Raw genomic sequence first — 15,011 nt, 5'->3', positions numbered from 1 at the left:
GGAGGCCAGGGGGCCAAACGCCGGAGATCCTGGCGTCTGGCCCTGGGCCAGACGCCGAGGCCCATGGCGTCTGGGCCAGACGCCAAGGATTGTGGCGTTTGGTCCTGGAGTCCGAGTGGGACTCTTGCCTTTCGGGCAAAACCGATTTTGAGGAGGCTTTTGCTCCAAGTTTCGACCCCGGGGCTCAACATATAAATAGAGGGGCAGGGCTAGCACCAAAGGGACAACAAGTTGATCCACGTGATCTATCCCTTAGCCGTGTGCGGCGCCCCCAGCCACCATATTCCTCGATAATACTGTAGCGGAGTTTAGGCGAAGCCCTGCTGCTGTAGTTCATCAAGATCGTCACCACGCCGTCGTGCTGACGGAACTCTTCCCCGACACTTTGCTGGATCGGAGTCCGGGGATCGTCATCGAGCTGAACGTGTGCTCGAACACGGAGGTGCCGTAGTTTCGGTGCTTGATCGGTTGGATCGAGAAGACGTACGACTACTTCCTCTACGTCGTGTCATCGCTTCCGCAGTCGGTCTGCGTTGGGTACGTAGACAATACTCTCCCCTCGTTGCTATGCATCACATGATCTTGCGTGTGCGTAGGAAAATTTTGAAATTACTACGAAACCCAACAGTGGTATCAGAGCCTAGGTTATTTATGTTGATGTTATATGCACGAGTAGAACACAAGTGAGTTGTGGACGATACAAGTCATACTGCCTACCAGCATGTCATACTTTGGTTCGGCGGTATTGTTGGACGAGACGACCCGGACCAACCTTACGCGTACGCTTACGCGAGACCGGTTCCCTCGACGTGCTTTGCACATAGATGGCTTGCGGGCATCTGTCTCTCCAACTTTAGTTGAACCGAGTGTGGCTACGCCCGGTCCTTGCGAAGGTTAAAACGGAGTCTATTTGACAAACTATCGTTGTGGTTTTGATGCGTAGGTGAGATTGGTTCTTACTTAAGCCCGTAGCAGCCACGTAAAACATGCAACAAGAAAATAGAGGACGTCTAACTTGTTTTTGCAGGGCATGTTGTGATGTGATATGGTCAAGGCATGATGCTGAATTTTATTGTATGAGATGATCATGTTTTGTAACCAAGTTATCGGCAACTGGCAGGAGCCATATGGTTGTCGCTTTATTGTATGCAATGCAATCGCGATGTAATGCTTTACTTTATCACTAAGCGGTAGCGATAGTCGTGGAAGCATAAGATTGGCGAGACGACAACGATGCTACGATGGAGATCAAGGTGTCGCGCCGGTGACGATGGTGATCATGACGGTGCTTCGGAGATGGAGATCACAAGCACAAGATGATGATGGCCATATCATATCACTTATATTGATTGCATGTGATGTTTATCTTTTTATGCATCTTATCTTGCTTTGATTGACGGTAGCATTATAAGATGATCTCTCACTAAATTATCAAGAAGTGTTCTCCCTGAGTATGCACCGTTGCGAAAGTTCTTCGTGCTGAGACACCACGTGATGATCGGGTGTGATAGGCTCTACGTTCAAATACAACGGGTGCAAAACAGTTGCGCACGCAGAATACTCAGGTTAAACTTGACGAGCCTAGCATATGCAGATATGGCCTCGGAACATGGAGACCAAAAGGTCGAGCGTGAATCATATAGTAGATATGATCAACATAGTGATGTTCACCATTGAAACTACTCCATCTCACGTGATGATTGGACATGGTTTAGTTGATTTGGATCACGTGATCACTTAGAGGATTAGAGGGATGTCTGTCTAAGTGGGAGTTCTTAAGTAATATGATTAATTGAACTTAAATTTATCATGAACTTAGTCCTGGTAGTATTTTGCAAATTATAGATCAATAGCTCGCGTTGTTGCTTCCCTGTGTTTATTTTGATATGTTCCTAGAGAAAATTATGTTGAAAGATGTTAGTAGCAATGATGCGAATTGGATCCGTGATCTGAGGATTATCCTCATTGCTGCACAGAAGAATTATGTCCTTGATGCACCGCTAGGTGACAGACCTATTGCAGGAGCAGATGCAAACGTTATGAACGTTTAGCTAGCTCAATATGATGACTACTTGATAGTTTAAGTGCACCATGCTTAACGGCTTAGAATCGGGACTTCAAAGACGTTTTGAACGTCATGGACCATATGAGATGTTCCAGGAGTTGAAGTTAATATTTCAAGCAAATACACGAGTTGTGAGATATGAAGTCTCCAACAAGTTCTATAGCTAAAAGATGGAGGAGAATCGCTCAACTAGTGAGCATGTGCTCAGATTGTCTGGGTACTACAATCGCTTGAATCAAGTGGGAGTTAATCTTCCAGATAAGATAGTGATTGACAGAATTCTCTAGTCACCATCACCAAGTTAGTAGAACTTCGTGATGAACTATAATATGCAAGGGATAACGGAAACAACTCCCAAGCTCTTCGTGATGATGAAATCAATGAAGGTAGAAATCAAGAAAAACATCAAGTGTTGATGGTTGATAAGACCACTAGTTTCAAGAAAAGGGCAAAGGGAAGAAGGGGAACTTCAAGAAGAACGGCAAGCAAGTTGCTGCTCAAGTGAAGAAGCCCAAGTCTGGTCCTAAGCCTGAGACTAAGTGCTTCTACTGCAAAGGGACTGGTCACCGGAAACGGAATCACCCCAAGTGATTGGCGGATAAGAAGGATGGCAAAGTGAACATAAGTATATTTGATATACATGTTATTGATGTGTACTTTACTAGTGTTTATAGCAAACCCTAAGTATTTGATACTAGTTCAGTTGCTAAGATTAGTAACTCGAAACGGGAGTTGCAGAATAAACAGAGACTAGTTAAGGGTGAAGTGACGATGTGTGTTGGAAGTGGTTCCAAGATTGATATGATCATCATCGCACACTCCCTATAATTTCGGGATTAGTGTTGAAACTAAATAAGTGTTATTTGGTGAGCATGAATATGATTTGATCATGTTTATTGTAATACGGTTATTCGTTTAAGTAAAAGAATAAATTGTTGTTCTGTTTACATGAATAAAACTTTATATGGTTACACACCCAATGAAAATAGTTCATTGGATCTCGATCTTAGTGATACACATATTCATAATATTGAAACCAAAAGATGTAAAGTTAATAATGATAGTGCAACTTATTTATGGCACTGCCGTTTAGGTCATATTGGTGTAAAGCGCATGAAGAAACTCCATGCTGATGGGATTTTGGAATCACTTGATTATGAATCACTTGATGCTTGCGAACCATGCCTTATGGGCAAGATGACTAAAACGCCGTTCTCCGGAACAATGAAGCAAGCAACAGATTTGTTGGAAATCATACATACCGATGTATGTGGTCCGATGAAAGGCTTACAGTAGGTATCATTATTTTCTGACCTTCACAAGATGATTTGAGCAGATATGGGGATATCTACTTGATGAAACATAAGTCTGAAATAATTGAAAGGTTCAAAGAATTTCAGAGTGAAGTGGAAAAATCATCGTAACAAGAAAAATAAAGTTTCTGCGATGTGATCACGGAGACGAATATTTGAGTTACGAGTTTGGTCTTCAATTAAAACAATGTGGAATAGTTTCATAGCTCACGCCACCTGGAACACCACAATGTTATGGTGTGTCCGAACGTCGTAACCGCGCTTTATTGGATATGGTGCGATCTATGATGTCTTTTATTGATTTACCATTGTCGTTTTGGGGTTATGCATTAGAGACAGCTGCATTCACGTTAAAAGGGCACCATCTAAATCCGTTGAGACGACACTATATGAACTGTGGTTTAGCAAGAAACCCAAGTTGTCGTTTCTTAAAGTTTGGGGCTGCGATGCTTATGTGAAAAAGTTTCATCTTGATAAGCTCGAACCCAAATCGGAGAAGTGCGTCTTCATAGAATACCCAAAGGAAATTGTTGGGTACACCTTCTATCACAGATCCGGAGGCAAGATATTCGTTGCTAAAAATGGATCCTTTCTGGAGAAGGAGTTTCTCTCGAAAGAAGTGAGTGGGAGGAAAGTAGAACTTGATGAGGTAACTGTACCTGTTCCCTTATTGGAAAGTAGTTCATCACAGAAATCAGTTCCTGTGACAAATACACCAATTAGTGAGGAAGCTAATGATATTGATCATAAAACTTCAGATCAAGTTACTACAGAACCTCGTAGGTCTTCCAGAGTAAGATCTGCACCAGAGTGGTGTAGTAATCATGTTCTGGAAGTCATGTTACTAGACCATGATGAACCTACGAACTATGAGGAAGCGATGATGAGCCCAGATTCCGCGAGATGGCTTGAGGCCATAAAATCTGAGATATGATCCATGTATGACAACAAAGTATGGACTTTGATTGACGGAAGAGGGCGTCGGCGGCGGTAGATCACGGGGAAGAACACGACAGCGAGGGTTTTGCAAGGAGGATTTTGCGAGGCTGCAGTTGCTTATCTATCCTCCGTTGGTTACCACAACTCACAGATAGGTTCTTTGACAATTTCTGAATAAGAAAAACATATCAATTAATAAAAAGCCTCGCACATACTCTTGCAAATATATTTCTATTAAGTATATATTTCTACACTATCAAAAGACACAGTACTACGCATTTGTACTAATTAAGCATGAATTCTACTAATAAGTATATATGGATTATCTACACTATTAATAGTTCCTTGGATTCTACACTAATAAGCATGTGATCAGACTTTACACTAAAGCATATCATCGACTAGATTCCACAAAGCATGTCATTGGACTCTACACTAAGCATATCATCGGATAATTTGCATTTGTAAAGTATAACAATAAAGCATATATATATATATCATCAAATTACTACAGTCAGTATAACATACCATTTCATGCCGATCGACCATAGTACTTGTCAGGCGGGTCACGAATGGCACCCCGACAAAGTCTTCACGTGGCGGAATTATGTCCCATAGGTTGCACACCTCCTCCTCGCCCAGGCTCATTCTTTGAGCTATGATGGCTTCATGAAGTGGGTTCTCATCATCTTCATCGAGTGGGTCCTCATTATCTTCATCATCTTCGTCATCTTCATCATCTTCGTCATCTTCATCATCTTCCACCAGGTTGATATAAATGACAGCCAACTTGGGTCTTTCTTCTCTGAAGGAGAAGCTGATCAACTCACCACCAGTAAGACGCATGCGGGCGAGGAAACGGGCCCATCCACCACCTCCAATCTGCGACATATTGCGTCCTTTCTCGACCTCCATAGTGTATGGCCCCCAGGAGTCTCAAATGTCACAGTGTCTCCTGTCAGTTTGTTGAATTTCAACCTCACATTGCATGGGACGATCTGTGTAAAAAAAGCAAAATGACATAATGCAGTAATGCCAACACTAAAAATAAAATAGTTGTTACATTTCATCTAATTTCTTACCGCCGCATGACGAAAACTCGGCTGGAAGTAGATGCCGAACAGGTTGCCAGTTGCAAGGCTGCTGGTGCACATTGACTTGCACAGTCGACATGGTGGTGGTGGTGGCACCATTTTCCTAAAGCAATATGAGCAAAGGATTAACGATCCACTTCACAGGAAAGAAAAACAGTAGCACGTGATATTTTTGGTTCTTCCGCGAGAAGCAATTTGATGGACAATCATAATCCTAAGATCTAATAACATATTAGATGACAAGGTACCACCTACCAAAGCATTTCGGTGGCACCTATTGCCGAAAAAACTTTTCACAAATATCTACCAAATCAGGGTACCACCTACCAAGATATTTCATCTAATTTGGCCCCTATTGCCTAAAATAATTGATTAAGAAAACAAGTAGCAAATTTAACTAAATTGGCACCTGCATTTTGCCAAAGAATAACTTATTACAGAAAAACAAAAGCATCTAGCTATTCATGTACAGAAAAAATAACAATAAAATGATGGATACTAAATCAACTAGCCTACTAAATCAACTAAATCAACTAGCCTACTAAATCAACTAGCATACTCAATCAACTAAATCAAAATGTTCTAAATCAACTAAATCAACTAGCCTACTAAATCAAAATATAGCAGGAAGGAGGGGTTGTGGATGGAGGAGGGAGGAGGGAGAAGGAGGGGCGACTCGAGGCCAACAACAGGAAGTTGATGCACAAAAACCGTTTCTCCTTTGGACTGGCGTATTCTTGCGTAATGCGGTTTTAGCAGGAGTAAGCGCATTCCCGTGAGAATACGCTTCCTGCGCAGTGTTACGGCTCCGCACCTTATCCTCAGAGCGAGGGCAGGCGTGTAATTTTCAGCACCAAATCCCCGCGCTTCTTTCTCACCGAGCTGCTCACAGGGGAGAGAGCTCCACACCGGACGGCGGCGGCGGAGGAACCTCCTCGGCGACGGCAGGCGGCGCTGGTCAGTCCATTATCCTCTCCATGCTCTCACTTCTCCCCCTCTCCCCTCCATGTGCGGCGTCCTTCCCTTCCCATGGCGCCCCGACCCCTTCTCGTCTCCCACGGCGCCCCGTTCCGCCCTCCCTCTCCGCTCCGCCGCGGCGCCCCTCTGGCCCTCCTCTGCTCCAACCCCTCAGCACGAACAGGGTCTCAGACTCTAACCTTTTCTCTCCTTTTCCAGGTTCATTCGATTTCACTGCAGCAGCAAACCAAGCCAAGAGAAGGTAACGCCAGTACCATGCGTTCTTTTCTCCATTTCCGCCATGAATTCTCCGTGTGTAGGTGCAGCCCGAGTGCTGCCACTATGAGTTATTAGTTCCCTGTGTTAACCTGTTCCTGTGCAGGGTGTATCCTGTTCCTGTTCCTGTGCATTGCGACACCCATTACTGACATCCAAGCATTTCTTCAGTGCAGTGAGGATTCTTTGCTCAAACAGCGAATTATCCATCTAGCATCTATCCATGGCGTCTCTTCTTCTCCCTCCTCAGTTCGCTTGCTCCCTGCCATATTACTGCATCAGGTGATCCCTCACTTCCCCGCTGTACTCCCCGCTGCATCTCTTCATCAGGGAAGGAGGTGTTTTTCCTTCTGACGAATCTGAATATGTCGCCATGGAAGTGGCGAGTTGTGGAAACATGATTACGTGAACATTGCAGATTTCTTTCAATCTTGTCTTGCATATATGGTGCTTCACTGGGAGACTGGGATTGCTGCCAACTTGTCTGCTGCATTTTCGGTTTATATTTTCATTCTCATGGTCAGCTTGTTAATCTTAGAAAAAGTAAGACGTTAACATCATCCACAAGTGTGATGTGTCATTCACCGACGATATCTTACCAACGCTGCCTAATCTGAAAAGGCTCAATTGGGTCCGTGTGACCAACATATTCATCTGTTTTAAATGATAACTACTTTATCCCTTTAACCATGAACATTGTCTAATTTGGTCACTCATCAGGGGTCAATTACATTATAAGCCCACCATCTGGGGAAAGAATATGACGAAGACTAAAATGGGGTTGCTTCACCGGAACGTGAGTTTCGTGTCAAAGAAGAGTTCTCAAGATGTAGAGGAAGGCTCAAGTGGTGAAGACAGTGATGCTGAAACCCCAAAGACCAAGAAAAAACCTGCGAAACGTGGAAGAAAGAAAGCCACCGTAGATGCATCAGAAGGGGAAACACAAGAAGCCCAAAGTGATACTGAAGATGCGTCCCCTGAAGAGCCTAAGATAGTTAAAAAGAGAGGTCGAAAGAAAGGTAACGTGCATATATTGCAGTCAAGAGTGCACTTCTTATTGTATATTGGTCAATGGGCTTTATGATTTTGGTAGATCACATCCCTTAGCAATTCAACTTCTCTCCTGTGTCGCAGCTGCTACTACTGCATCCTCTCCGGAGGAGGCTGACAAGCCAAAAGAACCAAAGAAGAGAGGCAGAAGAAAAGTTAAGGTGGCTGAACAATTAAGTGACGATGAAGGGGAAGATCAGAGCAAAGATCTGATGCCCTCTACTGAAATGGAAGTTCACAGCTCAGCCAATGATCTTGAAAGTAAAGTAGAGGCATTGTTATCACAAGATATTGAAGAGGTTGACAAATTAGTGCCTCTTGTCTGCTGCTTTGGACCAGCTAAGTACTCATTTATTCCTTCTGGAAGACCTGCTAAAAGGTTGGTGGATCGTGAGATTCATAGTAGAATGAAGGATATGTTTTGGTCTCCTGATGAATTTGTGAGGGCACCGGGAGGGTCGTCATCCAATGTTGCCCTTGCTCTAGCAGCTCTTGGAGGCCGGGTTGTGTTCATGGGAAAATTAGGCGATGATGAGTATGGTCAAAGTATGCTGTATCACTTAAATGTCAACGGAGTTCAAACTAGAGCAGTTAGTTTGGATCCTTCAGCGCCAACTGCCATGTCCTTAATGAAGGTGACCAGCAGAGGTAGCTTGAACACAAGCTGTGTTAAACCATGTGCAGAGGATTGTTTTCTGCAATCTGATATCAACCCAGATGTTCTAAAAGAGGTAAAGACAAGCCCATCAAAATAAATTTCCAATGACACCATATCCTACATTCTTGTTACTACTCCCTCTTATATTTCTTTACGGAGGGAGTACTTAATATGGTAATTTCTGATTGATGCTTAGTTAATGATCATAAAAATAGTCTCTATGTAATTCACCCGAGGAAGACTTTGTACCTTTATTTTTTAGACAGAAGATGCAGAAATATTTCCAGTTTGTTGCTTTTCAGCAGAGACTTTTGCTATGTTTTTTTATATGACTTGATGAAAATTAGAATTGCATAAAAAGTTAAAAACCTATGTAATAGTGAAGTGCTGACTGTCGCTCCATATACTGAAAACCAAACAGTGAGCACCTAATTGTTTTCCCCCAAATTAAAAGAGCATATCAAAAATTTATAGGGAATAACTAGTTCAAACTTCAGAGGCTAAAGGTCTCTGTGTAATATCCACTCTGATTTTAGGTAAATCAAGTAGTTATTATTTGTTTATTTTTAAAGTGGACGGATGCAGTATGTCTTAACAGAGATATGACCTTCTTATGCTTTTAATGCAGGCTAAGATGTTTTACTATAATTCGTCAGCTTTGCTAGAGCCGACTACACGGACATCATTGTTAAAAGCAATCGAGGTCTCCAAGAAATTTAGCGGGATAACATTCTTTGATCTTAATCTTCCAATGCCACTATGGTCATCTAGTAAGGAGACCAAATCACTCATCAAGGAGGCGTGGGAAGCTGCTGATATCATCGAAGTCACGAAGCAGGAACTTGAGTTCCTCTGTGGTATTAAACCATCTGAGAATTCTGACACAAAAGACGAGAAATCTGAATTCGCACACTACAGCCCAGAAGTTGTTATGAAGTTATGGCATGGCAATCTGAAGGTCCTCTTTGTGACCAACGGGACCTCGAAGATACACTACTACACAGAAAAACACAATGGCTCGGTTCGTGGGACGGAAGATGCGCCGATTACTCCTTTCACCAGTGAAATGTCACAGTCAGGAGACACCATTGCTGCAGGTACCAAATATGATACATTTTTTTCTCTTGACTTGTGCAGAATATGGCACTAATTTCACATCATCGAGAATACATTAGAAATTGTTAGCACAATACTCGATACTTCCTATTTTTACTGTGTGGATAGGGTATGCATTGCTCATTTGTTATAGCACTATTTTTTTTGTCTTTATAAATCTGGATATCAACATGGGAAAGTAGTGGCTGCACCCACTTTCGGTGCACCCACGGTGCACCCATGCAAGAAAACATATCAAAACATTTAAAAAAAATCTGAAACTTCGTGAAAATGATCATCAACAAATATTATGAGGGCTTGCAAAGTTTGGTGGTCAAATAACATTCGAGAAGCGCTCTATAAAAAAGACAAAATTGCAAAATCTGCTCAAACAGTGCACGTACATTTTGACTAATTTTCAGTGATTTTGTCTTTTTTGTAGAGAGCTCCTCGAATGTTATTTGACCACCAAATTTTGCAAGCCCCCATAACATTTGTTGATGATCATTTTCACGAAGTTTCAGATTTTTTCGAAATGTTTTGATATGTTTTCTTGCGTGGGTGCACCGTGGGTGCACCGAAAGTGGGTGTAGAAGAACCACTCTCTATCAACATATGGTTGCTGACATGATTAATGATGATTCATCTTTTATGTGTTTTTGTAATACTCCTGATGTTTGAGTGAACTAAATACAGTTGAGGTGACAAGATGTGTATATTGCCTTTTTTGTTTCAGCCCTGATGAATATGCTGTCGATCAACCCTCACCTGGTGAGGGACAAGGTCTACCTGCACAAGACAGCGAAGCACGCCATCAAATGCGGCGTCATTGATCAGTGGCTGGCCGCGCGGGAGCGGGGATTCCTTCCCAGAGGGATAGCAGAACCAAGCAGCGAACATGAGGAAGCAAGATTCATCACGGAGAGGGAATACCGTACCATCCCCGACGCCATGCAACCCGCGAACCCATCGGGCAGCGAGCTCGCGCATGTCGAGTGAACGGAAGAATGTGTAGGAAGGAAGCCGACATCTGTGCACTATGCAGTGTTTACGTGCTCTTAGTGGGAGCTGGTGTTGAGAAGGATTAGCTTAAACCTGCAGTTTCTAGCCTAGGTTTGTTACAGTGTTCAGGAAGGTTAGTTTTAGACCTGCAGCTGAGGTTAGTATGTTTTTCTTTTTCAGATAGAAGAAACACTAGTAGGACGTTGATGAGGTCTGAGGTTTCCATGGTAGCTGCTGCTGCCCCTGTACTAGTGTTGAAAGCCCTGTGGGTTCATTGTCCTAATACTAATAATATCATATGAAATGCATGTGTCGATCAGGTGCCTGCTGTTCAAATCAAAGTTTGTGCTAGCTTAGTTGTTGTTGGTTGTGTTATGCCTAACTTGGCAAGTATTTGTCAACTGGAACGTCGGAAATGTTATTGCAAAGCTCTTATCTGTTATCTATCATTCAGGCCTGTCACCTCCGCATTCCTTTCATATATGATGATGATCATTCCAAAATCCCAAACCATTACTCGCGTCAAAGTGGAATCGAGACAAGTTCAGTTTGCACACACATGTACATATATACGTACTATATAACAACAGAATATGCACATTCTGGTGTTATCTATCCTGCATATTCTGCAATGCATTGTGTGCCAGAGCTGTGCGTTGAAAGAACGGAACTACATACACCACATTTTCAAGACCCGAGTGCTGAAACAAAATCAAAGTGATGCACACACACTTTTGTCTGTTCGTCCTACTTCATAGCCTACTTCATAGCTCATGCCGGATAATTCTTACCTCACTCAGTAGTAACGAACAGAGTGGTAACAAAGAAACAGTGATAATTAAGCTTCCACCAAAAGCATAGACATACTTAGTACTCCCTCCGTCTCATAATATAAGACGTTTTTTGACACTGCATTATGGATGGAGGGAGTACAACATATACAGCGCACACACATCTTTGGATATAGCATGTTCAACCAGGAACACACGGAATCAACGAGGCACAATGGACCAGGTGACCTTCACCAGCACACAATGGACCAAGTGACCTTCACCAGCATCTTATAGTTGCCGCAAGTGATTTTCTCTTCATCATAGTTGCCGCGCTTTGGAGTAAACTCAACGGTGCCAACACCACTGGTAGCAGCAGCAACGGTCAACAGGAGCGTCTCATCAATAGAGACACTGACCACACGGCGCGCTGTTTGCAGGATCCCACCCTCACCAGCTGTTAGCATCCCAGCAAGTTCGCTATCATGTAGCACAATGTCACATGGAAAGCTGCTAGTGCGAGCGACGATTTTCCCATGGAAATCAACAGGTCCCTCGAGGATCCTCGCCTCAACGGTGCCCTCCACCGCATTCCTTACAAACGTGTAGTTCAAATCCAATGTGCTGTGCATGCTGACAAGTTTTTCGGTTTGAACCTGGTATTTCGGTGGATATGAGAGTCTTTTGATGCCATTAATCTCCATTAAGCCTTTGCTAACTCTCTCGTCCTTCACCTTTCTACCATTCACATCCTTGACCTTCAGATCAACTTCAAAGATTATTGAATCACATATCATCAGTCCCCTCTTCGGGCCAGTCAAAACCAACACATCATTCTGCAAAGGAAGTTTGATTAAACACGGTGTTTATTTAGCTCTGTTTCAATGATAAAAGAAGGTTATCAGAATAGATTAATTGCAGTAGCATCCCGATTACTGCTAGAATTAATTGTAGTATTGGTGGTATTTAAAATCAACACTAATTGTATTGGGACTAGTCTTCTTAGATAGTACTTGGTAAAATGTGAACAATTAATATAGCCGTCTACCAGGTTCATTATTAAAATAGGAGTAATATACAAAACATAAAACCATCTTTTTTCTGAAAAATACATATCAAAGAATGAATGGTGTTCCTGCATGAATAAATTCGTATAACATGATGCAAACCACAAGCAGCAACGAAGAGTTATTCACTTGACGAGTAACATGGTTGTGTGCTTCTGTGGCCACGAGGAATGAGGAAACAAGTGCATATATGTCGCAATTACACTTGGGGTAAAACTGGGGAAAAAAAGCTGTTGGATTTACCAATCGGGGTTAGAAACAATAATACCTTGGAGCTGATGTTCTGGCAATCGTCCTTGGCACGCTGGAATAAATAGATGCGTTGGCGATCAAGACTGTCCCTGGCCATGATGGTGCCGTAGACATTGAGCGGGTATCCATAGTCGGAGGAAGAGATCCTGACCGAGACAATATTTGCCGAGTTTCAGAACAGGAACCCCCCCTCTGGGAAGACCCTGTTAGTATTGTGCATCGCACCAACAGGTGCTGCCAAAAGAAGAGGAAGAATAAATTATGAATGAGGAACGAGGAATGAATCAAACTAGTCCTCAAAATTAGTTGTCCATCTACTCAGCAGTATCTACTAGCAGAGCTAGCACTAGTCAGTTAGGCAAAACATCATATAGCAATGGAGCATCATTCATATTCAGTTAGGGTTAGGCAAAACATGGACTATGTATGCACATATAAGGGGCGATTTGCATTTAAATTCAGATCAGACACACAGCTAGAAATAGGTTGCCAAACTAAAAAACAAAACTACCCACTGTCGAAAGATGGGAAGGGAAAAGGGGGCGTACACTCCATGTCGAGGTCGAGCGTGGAGTGCTGGAAGCGGGTGTAGACGTAATCGCCTTCCTTGGGGTCGTAGTCGCTGAACCTTGGGTCCAGAGGGTTCGCCCCCTTGTCTTCCTGCTCTTCCTGCTGCTGCTGCTGCTTCTTCCGAGCCCGCGCTCTCGCCCTCCCCTCCTCTCTCGCCGTGGAAGAGGAATAAGAAGAACCGCCGCCGCCGCCGCCGCCGGCCATGGAAGGAGGAATCGAGCTAGGGCTTGGGGCTCCCAGAGGATTGGATCGACTTCTTTTTTTTTTTCTGGGAAAAAGGATTGGGTCTAGTGTGGAAGTGGGGAGCGACCCGACCCGACCCCGGGCGCCCCTATTTGCCGCGTGAGGCGCCCCCAGTCGCGACACCGCCGCGCACCCTATTGGGCGGCCCATGAGCGGGCGGGGCGCTCCCTGTTTTCATTTTCGTTCTTATTAATTTTCCTTTTTTAATTTTCTGTTTTTGTTTTATTCTAAGTTAAAAAAATTCGGGACTAAAACAAGTTATAAAACTTTCAAAAATTACGAATTGTTATAAACAGTTATTGAAATCAAAAAATGTTCACAATTTAAAAAAAATGAACATATTTTAATTTTAACAAAAAACTATTTTTGATGATCACATTTTTATGAGAATTTTTTACTAAATGATGAACAATCTTCTATATTTGATGAACAAAATTTTAATTCAATGAAAATTTTTTGAGCTTGATGAACAAATTTTGTATTAAAGATCATTTTTTTTAAAAACGATGAACACATTTTGAATTTTATGAACCTTTTTTGAAAATATAATTAAAAAATTTAAATTCAATGAACAAACTTTCCATTTGATGAACATTTTTTGAAAACAGTGAACAAAAGTTGAATTTGATGAACATTTTACTAGATCAATGAACAAATTTTGATTTTTTATGAAGAAAAAATTAAAGTTGATGAACATTTTTTGAATTGTTGCACTTTTTTACATGGTTGAACATTTTTTGAATTCGATGAACAAGAGAATAATTTGAACAGAAGAAATGCAAAAAAGTGATAAAGTAAAGAAGAAGAAAATAGAAAAAGAAAAAGGAAAATATAAAAGAAAAAGAAAAAGGGAACCTAAAAGGAAAAAAGAAAGAAAAAAGAAAGAAAAAAAGAAAACAAAGAAAAAAATAGAAAAAAAAAGAAAAAAAAAAGAAAAACCGGTAGAAAAAACGTAAAAAACAAAAAAAATGGGAAGGTTGTAGATACCTTCCCAAAACCGGTGGGGATTAAACCGCAAATGGGCCAATAGGTGCATACGCCGGATCGGGGGCTCTAGGGGTGCGCGCTACATCACTCCAGCGCGACCTACGTAGGAGCTCCCTCAACCCCTCCCCCCCATATATCGCCGCTCCACATCGGTTGTGAGCGAGCACTACTAGGGAAAACCTTATAGGTAGAGGTTTAACAATAGCGCGAGTCAGAGGCACACGCTACTGCTACTTTACAGTAGTGCGGGTCAAGGTACACGCTACTGCTGTCTATTTAACAGTAGCACGTGAGTGCCAAACATCGCTGATGCTAAGTGGTCCCCACCATACTCACCAGGCTACGTACAGTAGCAGCGCAGCTTAAAAGACACACGCTACTGCTAAATAGATATCATTAGCGCAGGGTATAGACCCGCCGCTGCAACTACGGTTGCACTGTGCCACCTGATGGGCCCTACTTAGAAGCAGCGTGGGCCACAGACCCCGCGCTACTGCTACTGCACTTAGCAGTAGCGCCGGACATGAACTCGCGCTGCTACTAAAGTGCAACAGCCACCTCCCCCCTCCTCTCTCCCTCACTTGCTTCCCCCCATTACTACTAGCTAGCTTTGTTCTCTTTTCCTTCTCATATCTCTCTCCTTTATTGCCCCCTCCACCATCTCCATTAATGC

General features: G+C 42.7%; 1 protein-coding gene and 1 pseudogene across 4 annotated transcripts; one reads left to right on the top strand and one right to left on the bottom strand.

Annotated features, from left to right (window-relative positions):
• The first annotated feature begins 6,244 nt into the window (after positions 1–6,244).
• LOC123187526 (fructokinase-like 2, chloroplastic) lies at positions 6,245–10,790 on the top strand. 4 transcript variants are annotated; one of them, XM_044599401.1, is made up of 7 exons: positions 6,245–6,368; positions 6,588–6,630; positions 6,821–6,926; positions 7,365–7,663; positions 7,779–8,425; positions 8,981–9,449; positions 10,184–10,790. In XM_044599401.1, the coding sequence occupies exons 3-7, from the start codon at positions 6,868–6,870 to the stop codon at positions 10,444–10,446; spliced, it is 1,737 nt and encodes a 578-aa protein (XP_044455336.1). In that variant the 5' UTR covers positions 6,245–6,368; positions 6,588–6,630; positions 6,821–6,867; the 3' UTR covers positions 10,447–10,790. The 4 variants fall into 4 exon arrangements, with proteins under 4 accessions (XP_044455336.1, XP_044455335.1, XP_044455338.1 ...); XM_044599400.1 differs by having other exon boundaries at positions 6,816–6,926; XM_044599403.1 differs by lacking the exon at positions 10,184–10,790 and adding an exon at positions 9,890–10,107 and having other exon boundaries at positions 6,252–6,368; positions 6,816–6,926.
• Positions 10,791–11,151: 361 nt separating this feature from the next.
• LOC123187528 (uncharacterized) lies at positions 11,152–13,401 on the bottom strand (annotated as a pseudogene).
• Positions 13,402–15,011: the final 1,610 nt, after the last annotated feature.

The sequence above is a fragment of the Triticum aestivum genome, chromosome 2A (assembly GCF_018294505.1).
Source record: "Triticum aestivum cultivar Chinese Spring chromosome 2A, IWGSC CS RefSeq v2.1, whole genome shotgun sequence".
Classification (NCBI taxonomy): domain Eukaryota; kingdom Viridiplantae; phylum Streptophyta; class Magnoliopsida; order Poales; family Poaceae; genus Triticum; species Triticum aestivum.
This window is presented reverse-complemented; position numbering and strand designations above follow the sequence as displayed.

Bases quoted from the DNA above. Each gene is read 5' to 3' on its own strand.
- LOC123187526 (XM_044599401.1), top strand. From the start codon at position 6,868: ATGGCGTCTCTTCTTCTCCCTCCTCAGTTCGCTTGCTCCCTGCCATAT. The intron at 6,927-7,364 runs GTGATCCCTCAC...GTCACTCATCAG, and splicing joins CTGCCATATTACTGCATCAG to GGGTCAATTACATTATAAGC. The intron at 9,450-10,183 runs GTACCAAATATG...TTTTTGTTTCAG, and splicing joins AGGAGACACCATTGCTGCAG to CCCTGATGAATATGCTGTCG.